The sequence below is a fragment of the Schistosoma mansoni genome, chromosome W, assembly GCF_000237925.1.
Source record: "Schistosoma mansoni strain Puerto Rico chromosome W, complete genome".
NCBI classification, from domain to species: Eukaryota; Metazoa; Platyhelminthes; class Trematoda; order Strigeidida; family Schistosomatidae; genus Schistosoma; species Schistosoma mansoni.
The window spans coordinates 24,245,762-24,264,764 of NC_031502.1; the positions used below are offsets into that span (position 1 = coordinate 24,245,762).

Consider the following 19,003-nt stretch of genomic DNA (forward strand, 5'->3'; position numbering starts at 1 on the left):
TAACTCGATAATTATATGAAAGGATTGGCGACATGTATATTTCGATAGCAATCATTCATACGATTCAATTGGAGTCAGATACAGGGCCACCAAAATTCCTTAAATATTTTGGGAAAATTCAACTTATGTAAGTTGAATTTTCAGTCTTACACAACAGTACCACTTTACAAATCGACAAGATGTCCTGCAATATGCAGCATACTTTCAAGTTGTATAGCCTGAGTCTGTTGACGCAGGTCTCCTTAAGTCTGAATGTTGCAACTTTTCTACATTAGTATACCACTTTTGTCATGATATTATATATACCGTCAAGCAAGAGACAGCTTTTGACTTAAAAATAATTAATGGGTTAAATCAATACATGTGCTTGGACTATTGTTACTCAAACAACCTGAAAATAGGGAAATAAAGACGAACGCGCCAAAATAGTGGGCCATGTCTTAGGGAAATATGACGGCAGAGGGTAAATGTGTCAACACTCACAAATCTGTGATTTTAGCTCACAATGCCTCCGATGTTCACTCTTGTTTGCATTGCAGAACAAAAGTTTAGACAACCGACTAGATCAAAAACTATATGCGTATTTAAGGATATTTATTGACGAGAAACAACATAGTTAACAGCCAGCTAACGTCGGAGTTACACCTCATAGTTAGTCTTTAACGTGGATTACTTTATCGTTGTATCCACGTACTATAGCTACTTTGATGACCGCACAACACAGATGTTATTACGAAAATAAATTCGTAAGAGTAGGTACGAGGAACAGAGTGCGACCACTGCTGTATGGGCCAGTCCATAGCGTGCAATTAATTTACGCCCGTTCGTTGTCCTTGACTTTTACGAGGATTGGTGAACTGTTCGATATTCATGAACACGACTACTAGATGATTTGGCTAGGACCCAGTGACATTTTACTGACCCTACATGTTCATCATACATTTTCATTGTAAATTTTAAGTCTTATGGTCATCTAAGAAAATCTTCAAAAAAGATTATAAGTAACAGGCAATGCGTTATTTACCAAGAACGTATCCCGTGTCCTCTCTATATGAAATCATGCACGCTCCCACTACATACATCTAATTTGTCTTACAGTAGCACATGTAAGTGAGGAAGTAAATGCATAGCACGAGAAATCTTTATTAAAAAATTGAGTTGGAAATAAAAAGAAGTTTTGAAAATAACAACTCTTTGGAACTTCAGTGCTACTATTCAGAATCATATTGATCATCCTATGAATTCTGAGATATAATAAAAATCAACATTTACAACAATGCTAAACTGGTATATCTGTTTTTTACTAAAAACTGACAACATAAAGTGAGCCTCACGGTAATGTTCGTTAACACCGAATAGTGCACTTATTAAACAACAATGAAAAGTCATCGTTTCAAGTTACTACTTGCATTATCTATCCTCTCTCTATAACGCCTTCATAGTTTATCTCTCATGTCGTGGAAGTGTCCTTGCGTCGCGATGTCACACAATTTCACGAGGTCTCTCTCGATGACAGCTGATGATAGAGACCGTAGTGTTCATGTACCTAATGTTTTGCCACAAACACTGCACCTCTAATGTGCTCTTTTTGATGAAGCGTCAAGGAGCTGGCAGCCTCAGGTTTCACGATTTAGTCCACGGATGTTTCGGAATTATCATCCCTTAACCGCATCAGCGTTGCCATTTAAAATGTAAAGTAACAATCCAATGGATTTCTTAGACTTACATTCTTGTCCTTCATGTCTTCTTGCCAAAGACATGTATCAGGCGCTGCATGTCTTCTCCTGATGACAAAGGGGAGTTCAAAGTTGTTAGTGCCACATCAAGTTTTCGTGGATTGTCTTGCCTCTCGGACCTAGACTGAGAAATGAGCTGCATAACATTGGTACTGAAGTCTGATATTACTGATGACGTGTTCTACAGAACAGCATGCAGTTTTGAAAATCCAAAACGAACTCAAGTTCAAAATGTGATCTAATCAACCGCGAAACTAGTCTCAACGGTGGTTGACAGCAACGCTTCTACTTATATAGCACTTGTTTGTAAACATTTGTAAGTAGAACACGCTAGTTTGCAATTGATAACACCGTAGTGTTTAGTAACCTGAATTTCGGATATTGAACGTGGCTGATTCCACCTAGATTTCAGCCACGTCCATGTCAACTGTAGTTGAACGTTCATCAAACTAAAACCTGTTATATCCCCGAAGAATTTACTCCAATGCCACTCTCAGGTATCTACACTAAATATTTTATAAATATCTATGGTAGAAATCAAGTACGAGGATGATGCTGAGCGATTTTCAAAATAACTGCAGAATCATTACACCTTACCCCGTTCAAAATAAGGTTAAGAATTAAGATTAGGAGTTAAGATAACGAGTCAGGATAATAAACTACAGTTAAATTTTCACCATGAACTGATATCAATTATAATCCAAGAACCCTAAATAGCCATATAATGTGAATGCATATCATGCAAGAATTCAAGAGGCACAATCTGAAACTTGATTTGTTCGTCTCTGTACTTTGGTTTCAACGCACATACTTTTTACGCGTCCGGATGTTTCTGTTGCTGTTATTTTAAATAGATAAACCAGTTTCAACTCCACTCATACATCATTACTAATTGTCATAGATTGCTTTATTATCAAATGTAACTGAATTGTGTGTGCATAAATGCATACCAAGTTCACTGTGATGTCTACTCACATTTTCTCTTGTCTTCCTCTTCAGATTCCCATTCACACTCGTCATCCCGTCTTCAACCACATACCACCAGACAATACGTAAACCTATAAACCATTAAACACTAAATGCCAAGAAATGCAGAAGTCCATATATGTCACGGAAAATACCTTGTTGCAGGAATATGCAAAAATAGAAAATTCCGATTGGTGGGACTTCAAGGTACTTTCAAAATTTTATGACAACGTTAAGTGACTTAGAGCAATTGTCAAAGGAAGGACATACTCCTTATCTCCACGATACGAGTGACCTTTATGAAGTCACCGAAATAAAAGTTAATGAAGAGGTTGTTCATCAATGCAAAGTGACTGATTTTCAGTTTGGTATGCAAAAGAATTTGTTTTCCTCATTTTAGGAAACTTTTCAGGAGGCGATGGGGAGCTGGATCCGCTATGCAAAATAATTGTAGATAAAGTCAACACTGCGTATTGAGGCCTGCAAAATGCCCTTCTCGAATATAGAAAATGAAGTAGACAGTATTTGTTAAGTCGCATCGCTAACTTCTCACACTGTTAATCACTATAATGATGTCTGCTAAACCCTGTAAAAAACTGCTTAATTTTCATATGTATAAATAACTTTCCCTCATCGGTTCATAATGTTTTACTCAGCTCAAAAATATTTTGGTGGAGTCTTCCGTTTATTGTTTTCTGAACCGCAACAATGTGGTTAAATCATAAGGTTGAGGATTTTTAGTTTGGAGTCTTGGTAGTAATGCATCATATTTAAAGTATTTAAATGTGTTAATTTTACAAACTGACTATAAATGATCGTTTCCTCTGTGATCTCCACCTGTTCTTGATAAGTTCTGAGATTTATGACAATCTCACTGTATATATATGCGTGAAATACACCTACAGGATATCAATGAGTGTGTGAACAGTCAGGAACATTGGCTCTACAACTATTGTCAAGATCGATTGAACATGTTTGAGGCCTCATCTAAAGGTTCTTAATGTTCTCCACATCGTGCCAACCAAAACATGAGAACCAACGCTTAAAGTCAACATAGGCTGTTCCGGACTTTATTAAAATGTGGAAGAATCTATCGACCAAATTAAATATCGAATGACTGAGCTTGAGTGGCCCACTGGTTATATCTCACTTGGGAATCCCTCTGGGTTCTCACGAGAATACCTGTATATAATCGACCACTAAAAAGCCCACTTGAATATATCTGCGTGTTTTTGTGTTGCAAGTGTTTGTGTTCTTTGATGTATTGCCAGTTAATCTAGGTTAAGGTTCGGTTCCAAAAGCTTTCATATGGATGTTCAGAAGTATAAACTGACTCACAGACTATCCTTACTAATTTGAGAAACAGAAAAACTCGAGATAAACCTTTCTAAGCACTCATTATAATTCATACTCTTATCAATGCCACAGGATAATTATCGATCCTTCCAGACTGCTTCCCTTTTTGACATAACTGTATGTTTAATTAGTTAGTTCCTGTCTGTTTTCTTGAGTTTTCACATTTCGTTTGAAGGGTTTTACAATTTCGCCCTATGGTCTGTTCGTCTCAGTTATACCATTTTTTGGAACAAAATTTGTGCATTTTACCACAGAATAAATAAAGTTTTATTTAATTGCGTTTACTAAGCTAAAATCTACAATTGTTATGAGTCATCGCACTGGACTCTGCTGCATGATATAAAATGAAGCGTATACAGAAATGTTCAGTGCTAAGAAGTGAACCAATATGTACTCGCTTGTCAATAAAATGTAGGTGTTGGTTAGGTGGTTTTTAAGAAATGTCCATGTCACCGTAGTCCATATAAAGCAGTTAACATTTTGCCTTTTATACATACACTCCATAAAGTGTATGGTTGTCTACTTATTCTAACTGAAGTCAAAAATTTGTGAGTTCAGACAACTCGTGAAGTTACTTCTCAGAAGTCAAAATGTAAAATCAAATCAACGAGACACTTAGAATTAACAAAAATCTTAGACCTTGAAATGCCAGTGCAGCATGAGACGAGCCGAATCAAAAAGATACTAACCATATCTTTGACAATGTAAATAGACGGAGACCTGGATTTGAACAAAAGACGTTAGAATCAGTTAGTACTATCTCAAAGTATCATGAAAACTAGCCTTGCAAAGCCGAGCATTTTGATGTTCTTGGTTTTACGGGCTCTGATTGGTTCACAGTATAAATTCTTGAACTTTATTTAAAGTAGTGCCATTTTTAAAGTCATTTAAGAGTTATGACTGTATTCGTCTACGTGTCGTAACAAACAGATGTATACAGTTTTATTTGAGTAAAAGACAAGTAGCGTTTTGTCATCGTACTTCAAAACTATATTCTAAAATAAAATAATTTTTTCTTCTGTAGTGCTACCTACTAACTCATTTTGCTCTCAAAAAAATAATTTTAGATTGTTTCTTGAAACCTGACTTTGAGTTATCAAACATAAATAAGGTACTGCGTGCCATCTGGAGATCTAAACCTAAGTATATACATACTGTTCGAACTAATTATTACTCAAGCCTGACAGGAAAATGGTCGTCCGTAATAAAACTAAGTGTAAATATGGTTTCCATAGGTTAACAAATACCATATCAAAGATATCATACTTAGTTTAATAGAAATATTCTAGATCTGGCGATTGATCTCAATAACTTTGCACTATCTTATTCTTCTCGCTCACAACTTTTAAAATATCCAGGAAACGAGTACATATCTAAAAGACTGAAGTGATAAATGAATCAACGTAGCGAGCAGAATAGAAGGTGAATATCTATAAAATCTGTTTTTTGATATCAATCTACAAAGAATATAGATGTACTAATAATATTGAGAGTATATAGGTATCAATACCAAGGTTGGAGTTGATAGTTTCAAATAAACCAAACGTTGGGTAGAGAGTTAATAATAAGCAAGTTTTTGTTACACATCATTCGGATATAACAAAAATATGTCTATGATTAATGCTGGGAGTAGGTTTTTGTTATCAATTTTATCAGATTCGGCTTTAAGAGCAATAAGTCTATCCTTGTGGTAGGAAATCATTACTTATTTGCTATCCATGTAAGTATTCCATTGATACACGAAACTGTAATTGCATTTTGTCAGTCATCCAGTCACAACGTAGAACTTCGTATGTACGTACATCAGTTCGAGTTGCCATACCACATTAGCACAGAGATGCAGTTGTCGATTCAAATCCCATAGTGGTAGAGGTAGTAATAGTATAAGCAATAATCGGAAAGATTAGGGTTTGAAGATGTTATTGAAGGAGTATAATCCGGTGAAATAAATTTGAAAAGAGAAGTGAAGAATTCAGAAGATTATAATTTGGCAGAACACAGAGAGTGAATGCACTCTCGCCATTGCAAACGATTTTGAGCCATGTCATTCAAGGTCTCTAACTATCTATTGCTAATATCTCACAGATCCCAATCAGGTAGTCTACGCGTACCAACATGGCTCAGTCCACTTGTCAATGACTTCATGGATTTGTGCCACGTTTTGGTCTGGCCGCCCCTAGCTTTCTTCCAACCTACTCTTACGCCATAAAACATTGCACGTTGGGGCAGTCGGTGGTTGGGCATGCGTAACACGTGTCCCAGCCATCTCAACTGATGAAGTTTCACTACTTCATCAATCGATTTGCACTTTAAAAATTCTCAGTACATGAGACAGATAGTTCCTACTTTAGGAAGTCTTATGCTCAGTGAAGTACAACAGTTTTGTTTTCTCATCCAGGAAATGACGTCTAAAATTCGATCAATGTAAAGGGGGAGATGAAGTCACTTAGCTTCAAAATATGTTGTCAATTTGTACAATTGTGCATACAAGTCACCCGTTTAATGTATTTCAGTTAGAAAGCGGATAAAAATTATGGTTGATGGACAATGTTGAATAGTTACAAGCCGGGACGAAATGACTTACCAATATTCTCTTATTTTCGGTAGACACAATTTTGCAATAACTCTTGCTACGTTGAACTATTGTCCACAATCTACCCAACCAAGATGTAATTTTTTTAACAACATAGTCAATATGAAATTTAACCGGTCATTTCATAGCTGTAACAAGTCATGTTAAGTCAACTAAAAAGTTTTGCCTTGAGCTCATATTTGTTGGTGCCCATCAACATTGACGAAGCTATTCCTCACTAATGACGCCGTGTAGTGTCCTCTCGACCGTAGCTGCTAACTTGACGTGGTGATCGGGATTGCCTATCGTGATGACCCAACCGAGCTACATTGGCTGGGACATGTGCTCCTGTAGGTTCTACCATGCCAGGCAGGTCGATTGTAGAACGGTAAGTCTAATAGCAGCAACTCGAGGTCTGAAGGCGATGTCGTACTGCTGACTGTAGACGGGTGTGACAGCAGTAAGGTGTTTCCCTCGGACAACCAGCATCTGCAATGATGCTGCCTTCTCACAAGGAAGGAAGGGGTTAGGAAACGTCGACCCTAAAAATGTCACGCCTCACTTTGCGTCACTGATTTCCGTCTCCGGCGGTAAGGCCCTTTGAAGAACGGAGCTAACACGTCAAAAACTTCCCACAGAAAGGCCTTGCGTGACCGGCCTCCAGCAGTTGTTCCTCGGGCTCTGCAGTCACGCTCCAGGGTCGTTAAGACCAACTTTAATCCAACTTCCTTTTCAGGTCCCTCAAGAAATACCCTTCCACGGTGTGGGCAGCCGGGAAGTGATATTAGCCCTCATACCCCTAGCAGCATATGAGAACAAGTTGGTTACATTCAAATCCTTCCGACACCTCCCAATAACTCTCTTATCTCCACGACTAACACTTCTCACGTCCTTTTATCACCTCGCACCGCTACGGCAAACGATTCGAGTACACGGAACGTTGTTCTCGGTCTCCCGAAACCACGCTTTAAACTACATGTAGGGAATTTCAACGTCCGAATATTGTGCTAAATAGGACAACATGCTTCATTAGCCAGGACTCTAGAATCTCGCACCATCGATGCATGCCGCGTTGCCGAAACGCGCATACAGGATCCGAGTATCGTCATTTATTTGACCTATCCATCTCTGTTGTTCTTTCCCAATAACTCTTTAAACTGTGTATAATTTGTTACCTATTGTATCTAACTTTAAGTATTCATAGATCGTTAAGACTCTGCTTAAATTCAACTCTATTCACCTTCAACGGAACGCTATACAGACAAACAAATGGTGTAGCAATGGGTTCCCCTGTGTCCCCGATTGTTGCCAACCTTTTCATGACACACATAGAATCAAAGATTTTCACCAAAGACATTAAACCACGAATTTGGCTTAGATATGTAGATGATACATTTGTAGTGATAAAAAAGACGCATCTAAGATCATTTTCAAAACGGATAAATACACTTTCATCTCACATCAAATTCGCGAATGAGAATGAACATGGTGAGCTACCTTTCTTAGATTGTTTAGTGAAAAGAAATATAGATGGAGTTCTAAATTTATCCATCTACTGAACGCCTACACACTCTTGTAGTGGATGTCGAGTCGTGGACGGACTATGATCACCACTACTATTCGATTACGTGTCCAAAAACGACTTGGTTCCCTTGATAGCCCGTAAATCAGAAGGCTTTACTAGTCCAGATCAAGTATATTTATTGGCGATCTCGTGGTATCGAAATAATACCGAGACGTGTCAAAGAGTACAAGCGAATAAGCAGTACGTGAGCAAGCTCGAACCAAACAAGGCGGATAGCGGAACAAGAAGTGAAACTGACACAGTTAAACAAATACAGTAAAACAATCTCTGGTACAATTGGTTACAATAATAATAATTGTTTCTGTTATTCCAATCGTGTTCTTATCGAGACTGGCCGGTCACTACAGGAGCCCCCCGCTAGAAAGGGTTTACACTTTCGATACGTAGCGGTTTCGTTCGTGGGACTGATCGCGAAACGTGCAATTGTAGGACGAAGGCGTTGGCAGAACAGGAAGTGATCGTTGATCCTCGAGTTGCCACCAAAAGTCTTTGACGTAGAACGGTACCAGAAGGAACGTACTGTATTAATTGCTTGGATTAGCATGCTACACCAGAGTGGTTTGTATCCAGAATCTGAAGGTTGCGTTCGTAGAGGTCCGGACCAGAAACGCTGCAGACGTAGGACGAAACCAGATTGAGCCAAGGAACCAGATGCGACCAGGATAACCATGTTCGGGACCAAATGTATATCATACGTATTTGGAGTCAGAGAGATCGACTGAGTGCGTTGACTATAGCGTGGGTGATCAGGCCAGCTTTCGCCAAGATTGACTAAAGTCGACGATACCAGAACAGCGATGGTCAGAGGCGTAGGCTCGGGGTAAACAAAAAAACATGAAAGAAAAAGAGAAAAGTGTAGCTTTCGTGTAGTATAGGGGTAGATTCCTACACTGTATCCGTAGTTGGTTATGAGGTTAGTCGAGAAAGCGTACGGGTAAGCGTACTCGGCGACCAGAACGTGAGACGGTAGTCTCGTTCGAACCTCGTGAGCCTGCAATCTCATCCGCAGTCAAGGGCGGTGTGGTCTGCAGGTCTGGACGTGAGACGGAAGTCTCGTCCGTAGACAGGGCAGATGACACGTGCTGTTGACTGGGACGTGAGAATGTGGTCTCAGGTGCATCTAGCGTGGGATCCGAAGTAGATGTAGAGATCCCGCTAGAAGCTCTGATGGGTCTAACATTGGGTCTCGGCTTATCAGGTATAGCACTGTCATCGACGTGTGCTGGCTTGAGACGATCAATGCTGACTGTATCGATGCGGCCACGTCGATCAACCTTGAAGGTCTTTTCGTGACGGGAAATCACGTGAAAAGGGCCCTCGTAAGGCTGTTGTAGAGGTTTGCGTACCGAATCTACTTGTATGAAAACATGTGAACAGGTAGATAACTCTCGAGGGAGAGCGACCTGTCGATGTTGTATACGAGTTGACACCGGAGTCAGTGTTCGCATGAATGCAGACAGTCGTTGGACGTAGTCTGATTCGCCGAACTTAGTGCTGCTCCGTGGTGTGAAAAATTCCCCAGGCAGACGCAATGTCGTGCCGTAAACAAGTTCAGCGGCGGAACATTGAATATCTGCCTTTAAACTCGTTCTGATTCCCAGGAGGACGAGCGGAAGGGTTTCGTACCAATTGTTGTTTTCGTGTGCTCGAAGAGCACTTTTAAGTTGGCGATGAAACCGCTCAACTAAACCGTTTGATGCTGAATGGTAGGCGGTAGTGCGTATGCGTTCCGTACCAAGCAGCCGTGTTAGTGAGGAGAATAATGCGGACTCAAATTGTTGTCCTCGGTCAGTCGTGACAGTCGAGGGACAACAGTACATAGCTATCCATCGTTCTACGAAGCGGTGAGCGACTGTCTCCGCCGTAATAGACGTGATGGGAATAGCTTCGGGCCATCTTGTGAAACGATCAATGCATGTGAGTATGTGATCATACCCGTGCGATGGTGGTAATGGTCCTACAATGTCTATGTGAACGTGATCGAAGCGAGCATCAGGCGTAGCGAAAGTGCCAATAGGGGCAGCTACGTGCCTGTGCACTTTTGATCGTTGACATTGCAAGCATTGCTTTACCCACATACGGACATCTTTATTCATTGACGGCCAGACGTATCGTGCAGCTATGAGGCGTAGGGTGGCTGCGATACCAGGATGAGATAGACCATGAAGGGCATCAAAGACGAGACGGCGATAAGCGGAGGGTACGATGGGTCGAGGGAGGCCCGTAGAAGTATCGCATAGGATAGTACCTGAGCTAGTAGCTAGGGGTACTTCCCGGCACTGAAGGGACGTAGACTGTTGTGCTTCCGTGCATGAAGTATCGTTTGCTTGGGCGGCGGCTATAGCAGGTAGGTCAAGCATTGGCAAAGTAACTGCATTAAGTTGGATACGTGATAAAGCATCAGCAACACAGTTCGACTCGCCTTTGACGTGACGAAGGTCTGTCGTGAACTGGGAGATATAGTCCAAATGTCTGCACTCTCGTGGTGAGTAGCGGTCAGACTTGGTATGCAGAGCATACGTTAAGGGCTTATGGTCGGTGAATAAGATGAACTTACGACCTTCTACAGCGTGCCGGAAATGTTTGATGGCGCAGTAGGCTGCTAGCAGTTCGCGACCAAAAGCGCTATATCTCGTCTCCGTGGGAGTGAGGCGTCGTGAGAAAAATTCGAGGGGCTGCCAACTACCGGAGATATTCTGTTGCATAACGGCTCCTATGGCGAAATCCGATGCATCAACCGCTATACTAAGCGTGGCTGATGGGTCAGGATGCACGAGAAGTGTGGCTTGAGCTAGGGCCGTTTTGATATCTGAAAATGCAGTACGTGCGGCGTCGTTCCATTCCAGTTTGCGTGGATTACCGCGAAGTAAATCGGTTAACGGTCGTAACTGTTCTGCCGCGTGCGAAATGAAGCGTCGGTAGAAGTTGACCAAACCGAGAAATGCCTTCAGTTCCTTGAGTGTGGACGGTACAGTGTACTCCATTATAGTACGTACTTTATCCTCACAAGGTAAAATACCCTCATGCTTAATAACATGACCTAAGAATTCTATTTCCTTCTTCCCGAGTTCACACTTGTCGGGGTTGACTATTATTCCATTATCCGAAAGGCGCTGGAATAGTAGCGTCATGTGTTGATAATGTTCATCTACGTTTGATGCGATTAGCAGGTCATCAATATAGACGTGAACAAAATCTAGGTCTCGTACAATGCTATCGATAAACCTTTGGAAAGTTTGAGCAGCATTCCGTAATCCAAATGGCATTCGTAGGAACTCAAATAAACCGAAAGGAGTCGTGATAGCAGTTTTCTCTATATCTTCAAGAGCGACTGGGATCTGGTGATATGCTCGTACCAGATCGATCTTGGAAAAAATTGTCGTGCCCTTGAGTGATGCCGTGATGTCATGTATGTGGGGGATGGGATAGCTATCGAAACGTGTAGCTGTGTTTAACGCTCGGTAGTCTCCGCATGGTCTCCAACTAACCCCATCCTTTTTTCGAACCATGTGGAGAGGTGAGGCCCAAGGACTGTGAGAAGGACGAATAATACCAGTAGCTAGTAAATTGTCAAACTCACGTTTAGCGAAAGCTAATTTGTCCGGTGCCAGTCGGCGAGGTCTTGCCGTGACTGGTGGTCCGCGGGTGACTATGTGGTGTACCACACGATTGGTCACCGATGGAGTCTCCTCGAGAGGTTTAGTTAATTTGGGGAATTTCTGAAATAAAACGTGGAATAAATCGTCACGCGAATGAAATACACCTGTGATTCGGTACGCGTTTGTGTGGGCTTTAGAGCCCATAAAGTTGCTGTTCGACGAAGTATCAATTAGCTGCAGCCTACGTGAATCGACTAGCAATTCATAGTGCTGTAGGAAATCGATACCGAGTATAGCTGTGGGAACATCGGCAATGATGAACGTCCACAGATACTGTCGTCGGTTGCTCAGGTTGACCGTAAGTTGTCGTGTACCATAGGTGGGAATGACTGAGCCATTTGCAGCGCGTAGTCGAAGCATAGTGGCTTGAGACTTACTGTTACCGATAGGTACGACAGAAACTTAGGCACCCGTATCCACAAGGTACCTAGCGTTGGTGCGATAATCGTGCACGTAAAATAAACGGCCAACCTGAGGTGAAGTGCCGGCGAGTACGGCCGCATTTACTCGCCGGCTGAGGAGTTTCCCGCCTTGTATGAGCAGGGAGCTCGACAATGACGGGCACCGGCTCCGAAAGCACGGTGAAACCAGCACCAACCTGGACTCGCTTCCGAAACCGCCTTCTGGCGTGGCTTGGAAGATGCCCGCTTGGGGCGAGTCGTTACGGCCTTACGAGATTGTGACCTGGGTCGGGGGACGTAAGGGGCTGGCGCATTTGCGCGGTCTCGGAAACTGAGACGAGTATGGATACATCTGTCCCTATCCCCATGAGCCGGAGGTCGTCTAGCATCGAGATCAACGTTAGAACGGGAAGTACTAGCAACCAAATAGTCGTCTTTGGTGTTAACTCGTGCTAGAATCTTATCTGCTATGAGGGCCACCTTGTTGAGCGGGGTGTCCTCGAGCAGAGCCGTAAGGGTTGGCTGGATACTGACTGGTAAGGCTTCGAGCCACAACTCTTTGACTATCTCAGAGTCAGCTGTCATGTTTCCTGCAAGGGATTGCAGGCGCGTGAGGTGGTGGCTCGGCTTAGCATCACCCATAGGGTGACGTGCTAATAGTGTCCTCAATCGTTCCTCTCTTGATGGGAGGAAATGTCGAAGGATGGCATCCTTAAGACGGCCATAAACGTTTGGAACGTTCGGATTGAGGACAACCTCATGGACAGCGGTTAGGTGATCCCCGGGCAATGATTCCAAAGCGTAGGCGTACTTCTGCCTTTGATTGGTTATGCGGCGGATCTCAAATTGAGATTCCAGTGCCGCGAACCAGACTTCTGGATCATGAGGGATGAAAGGAACCGGTCGAAAACTGATAACCTGTATCTCGGAGTCTATCATATTTATGTTATTCTTATCGTTATCTACCATATTAAGTTGCCAAAATATTATATATTGAAAAATATCAATACGAATATATGCAACAGATGTGGATAGATAAATAGACTCACCGGATTGATCTGGTTTGGAGAATTGGCCAAGTTTGACTTGTGCTCGATGGATTGGGTTACCAGCTGTATTGCGTGTTCCAAATACGGCTCACCAGTTGTAGTGGATGTCGAGTCGTGGACGGACTATGATCACCACTACTATTCGATTACGTGTCCAAAAACGACTTGGTTCCCTTGATAGCCCGTAAATCAGAAGGCTTTACTAGTCCAGATCAAGTATATTTATTGGCGATCTCGTGGTATCGAAATAATACCGAGACGTGTCAAAGAGTACAAGCGAATAAGCAGTACGTGAGCAAGCTCGAACCAAACAAGGCGGATAGCGGAACAAGAAGTGAAACTGACACAGTTAAACAAATACAGTAAAACAATCTCTGGTACAATTGGTTACAATAATAATAATTGTTTCTGTTATTCCAATCGTGTTCTTATCGAGACTGGCCGGTCACTACACTCTAATCGTTACATCGACTTCCATTCAACACATCCTTTCAGTGCTAAAATCTCGTTAGCTTTAAATCTTTTTAGAAGAGCCAACAAGATCATCACTTCAGAAGAGGACAAACTAAAAGAACAAAAGAATATAATTAGCATCTGACAATTTAATAATTTTCCTATGAAGATTATTAGTATATTAAAACAAGACAGCTCAGTATGTAATAATAATAATTCGAATGAAATGCCATGGATTGGTACTGCAGTTTTACCATACCGTCATGGCACAACTGAAGAACTCCAAAGGATCTTAAGACAACACAGAATTAAAGTATATTACAAAACAACGAACACATTTCGAAATACTTTAGTTCAATTAAAAGAAAAAATACCATTCATGTCTACACAGAACTGCGTCTACAAATTAGGTTGTGTCGATTGTGATGCCTTCTATATTGGAGAGTCATCTCGCGAAATCTTGAATCGCGCTAAAGAACATATTAGGTAGACAAAGAAACCTCCTAATAATCCTGTAGAACTAGATAGACTTCAAATTAAATCAGCAATAGCAGTTCACGCCATTTTCAACAATCATCAAATTGATTTCAAAAATATCAAAATACTACAGAAAGGTTTTTCCAATTACAAAGAAAGAAGAGTAGCTGAAGCTTTCCATATAATGCTTAATCCCACTGCGCTCAATAGAAAGGAAGGCCTTACCATACATCCTACTTGGACTATCTATCCTAATCAACCAGTCTGATATTATTTACAATTTCACACCATTACGTTACAAATTAAACTATATCCTTTGTCATTATGAAGGTCACACATTTTTTCATCATTAACAGTGCACACATACACACAAAATTACATACATGTCACTTATTAATCACCTTGACCGAAATGAAATGACGTGACATTGATTTATTCAGACCTGTTTTTGATCGATCAACCAATAGTGGTGTTGTCCGTTGTACTATTTAAACTTGGATTAATGTTAATTTGGTTATTTATTCTCTGAAGAAGTGGCTTACACTAAGTCACGATACGTCAGAAAATCTCATTTTTCTACTCATTGAAATATTACAAATATATTAATTTATTTATACAGTAAATACTTCATTTGAAAGATGCCAATCAATTTTTCCAGACTTGATTGTTACTTCATTTCCTCACCAATCATTCTCTGTTCTCATTCTGTTTTCTTTGATCTTCTTAACCTCTTGCAACCAGGTATTTCACTTCTGTTTGATAATACATGCTACGTATATCTGTGGACATCAGTAGCACACATCACACCCTGTCTTATCTTATTCAAGTTCACCAAGTTTGAATGAATCAGGAAAGAACGAGATCGAATTATTTAGACACTAATTCTGCTTTGAGTGACAATTACAAACAATTTTCTTTCATAGAGACTTATAACGTGATGCGGATTTTCACTTTTCTTCATACTTCTAACTGAGTGAAATACTGGGAAACGGTAAAGATAATTTACATAATAGTTTGCTGTCATATATTTAACCCGTTTGAAGCCGTTCTTTCCGCCATACTAAAAAAACCACGAATCGAAAATATTCTAAATAATACAGGTTAATCAGACCTCATTTTATCATAAATCGTAACTCGAACAAAATCTCAATACATTTGCTTTAAATGATCAGGTCACATTCACATTGAGAAAAGAAACATAACTAAAGATAACATACGATTCACATAAGACATGTGGGATAACACGACTACGGTCAAGTGGTTAGTTGATGTTTCCCAGTAAGATGATTAGTTTGTCATTCAAAACAAAGAATACAGAGATTCATTGAAATTCTAAACCGATCTGAGTGAGACCGGCATTGAGAAACTAGGGACACCTGACGTCCTTTTCGTCATAGTATGAGATTCTCCAGAGGTGCGCATTCGCAACCCTGCACGTGGGGGTCGAATCAAGGACTTCAGTCTTGCTCGGATGGCTAAGCTCTTGACTTGTGAGCTGGGATCCAGTAGTGTTCATGTCTAACTTCAGTCAACCCAAAACAATGCCAGATTGTCCCCCATTGTCTTCAGTGTGTATATGCCTCACACAAAATGCTGTTGAATTTGACTAGTTTTCCTTCTCATTAAAACTTCGGAAATTTCCTTTCGAAGCTAGTTGCTAGTAAAAACATGATCACTGTACTTATGGAGTTGTGGAGACTGTTGAACTTCAGTGAAATCCTAAAGGGTTGCCGATGGGTACTGCTGATGAGTCACACACTAGGATGAAATTTCCGTCCAGCCCTTTCAGGTTTTCAGTGTTGGCCCAACCCAAGTCGGTTCAGGATTTAAATGAAATTCAACAATCTCCACAACCCTCTACCAAGAAATACGCAACTATATCTCTCACATGTTAACGTAATTAAAGCAGAATAATGTCAAGTTTCACCATGTAGATTGATCATTAAATCATTCCAAGTACATACTGATCTAATCATATTGAAACGTAAGTCAGAGTATTAAAATTCATTGCTGATGGCATTTTGTGATACACTGGAGTAAAGAAATATCATTTTGAGGGTGATTTTCTGGTTACTATGTTATTCAGTAGTATATCATATGAGAAGAAAAGAAAACTTAGTAGTCTAGTAGATAAGATGTTCCTAAATATAAAACTATTCAAGCATCAGATATAGCTAATTTCAAACAATGAATAAAAGAAAAGAAAGGTTGAGCATCTAAAGCCCTTTGCTGGTGAAGGGATTCATAAAAGTAAAGAGTTATTCCTTGTATATATCTAGTTCTAAAATGGAGTCTAATTGTACTAATTCTCAAATAAATTATCATGAGGTAAGAACTGACTCTCAGCAGTTATGAACTGGAAGCACGATATTTAGTGTTTCATATACACAGTCTTTTGACTTCAGGTTGAAATTAATTTATTCATTTTAAATCACTAATAAATTTTGACTCTGGCTTTTAGCTTCTCAACTAGAAGTAACTTTTTCCGAATCGTCATTAACTAAAGAGAAAATTATGGAAAGTTTATATTTTAAAGATTAAAATGAGAACCTAACCCAAAAGTAATTTATTTGATATGAAGTTCATAGATGCGTTCAAACAACATAATAGTTAGTTTGAACAGTATTAAACCAACCATTGAAAACCATAAACTAAAATCCACATGGATTGGAATACTCAATTATTTGATTTTTATAACAATCATCTTTATCTACAAACCAAGGAATGAATAACATTTGAATGTTACTCAATAATTAGCAACCAAATGTTTATAATTAATTTTCATCGTCCCTACAAATTCATAAGATTTTCAGCAGAATATTATAGTACATTATCGATTCATCCTAGACGTGAAGTGGAAAGATGTTTATTTTGGTATATAATGCCTTTTTTCAAATTTCTGAAGGAAAGTTAAATAACTGTTAACCAGTACTAATCTTGAACTATTTGCTAAACACTACATTAGACTGGACCAACTTTCTACTTCCTTTATCAGATTCGATTGATCACCTTGAAACTAGATGAAATAATTTTAACTCTGAGTACTTCATAACCTATAGTTTGATTGATATTCATAATATGCACCTGGAACTGGATCATATAAGGGTCAAATATCCCTATAAAACTTTTGTAGGGCAAAAATTGAAGTTTTGAAGTAATTAGACTATAAACCTAAACATGTGGATATTATCTCTAGTTATGGTAACACTCATTAACATAGTAGCTCACTTGGTAGTTTTGGATAACTCTTTAATATATTCCTGCAAGCAGCTGATTTTTTGGTATTCTCTTAAAATACTAGAACAAGTCAAGTCGTAAACTAAATCATATTATCTGAAGATATTATTAGTAGAGGCTTGTTCTTGTTTTATAGGTTTGAGTAAATTATTGTTAAACTAGCTTACATAAATGGCTCGATTAAGTCTGCATTGTCGAATGAATTGCTCGTTAGCCATTGTCGGAATTTCACTTGCATGTATCACTTTCAGGTTCGAATAATTAAAGTTGATCAGTAAAATCAAAGATACACAAGAAATACTAGAAATATTTATCTTCATTCTCAGGATCAATGAATACATGTTTAAATGAAGTTATATGGTGTAACTATGAAAACCGTAAAAATACTTGTGAACTTGTAGCAGTTTGTTTCATGTATGCCTGAACATTTTATCAGGATTTTGATAAATGCAAATAGTGAGTTTTCTTCTTCTGTACGCTGGTTGAGGACATCCAACGATACGGATAAAGGGCTTGAAGAAATATTTTAATCCTCATTCGTGATTATAAATGTATGATGCACGAGAGTGATACTACATTAGTTTTCTTTTTTTTTATATCATAAACAGCACAGATTAGTCAAATGGCGGCACGAATCCAGTACACTAAAATATCTGCTTCTCAGATTGGACAGTATGATGTTACTTTCATGTGATTGGTCCCTCAGGTTTACATGGAGTATACTACCAATAAATTTTCACTGTTGACTTCGATTTAAAAATATCTTACAAAAAGTGACCTGAATGAATTTCCTGGTAGTTAAGTATCACGAAAAAACGCTGGACATAATAATCATAGAATCGGATCATGATGACATTGAAGATACGACTAGTATTCTGATTTTACAACCTGCTACCAGTAGCACCTTCTATATGCGAAGCTTTCCCCCGACCAATGGAAATCAGAAGTCAGACGAGGAGAGGTAGGAAAGATATATTTGATACGTTATCAATATATCGAAAAGCGTTTATTCTAAGCTGGCTAGTGAACGTAGGAGCAGTGTCCCACGCTGAGTCGAAACGTGATCTGGTACGGATGCATGACCGAAAGCCTTCAGTTAAACAAGTTCACTTAAACAACGTGGTCAGTATCCAATGTCGAACACTTAATGAGCTATTGATTTTAGGGAATTATTTACAGCTACAACATAATCTCCTGCAACAAATTCTTTATGAGATCGAAGATACATTACTGGATAAAAAAATTGACGATCAAAAAAACTTCAACTTATTCGCATCATCAGCCTTTAAAAGTACAATCAACAATTGGTCTCGTATGGAACATTTTTTTCACATATATTGTGATGAAAACGAAAATAGAACGTTACAAGAAAATTTTGAAAAAAATAAAAAAAGTAGAAAGACAAAAGGTTTTGTGTTAAAACTGATGCTTCAAATTTAGGTACATGTGAATATACTTGATAAGGCATTTTCCAATCATTTAAAACTACAAACCACTCTAACAGTCTTCAGC

General features: G+C 39.5%; 2 protein-coding genes across 2 annotated transcripts; one reads left to right on the top strand and one right to left on the bottom strand.

Moving 5' to 3' along the window:
• Positions 1-707: 707 nt before the first annotated feature.
• On the top strand, positions 708-887 carry Smp_203550 (uncharacterized protein; the record flags this gene model as incomplete). The annotated part of the gene is made up of 1 exon (XM_018789063.1): positions 708-887. One exon carries the CDS (start codon positions 708-710, stop codon positions 885-887), a length of 180 nt encoding a protein of 59 aa, XP_018654544.1.
• Positions 888-2,025: 1,138 nt separating this feature from the next.
• Smp_204140 (uncharacterized protein) lies at positions 2,026-2,181 on the bottom strand (the record flags this gene model as incomplete). Its single annotated transcript, XM_018789065.1, has 1 exon — positions 2,026-2,181. One exon carries the CDS (start codon positions 2,179-2,181, stop codon positions 2,026-2,028), a length of 156 nt encoding a protein of 51 aa, XP_018654545.1.
• Between the last annotated feature and the right edge of the window lie 16,822 nt (positions 2,182-19,003).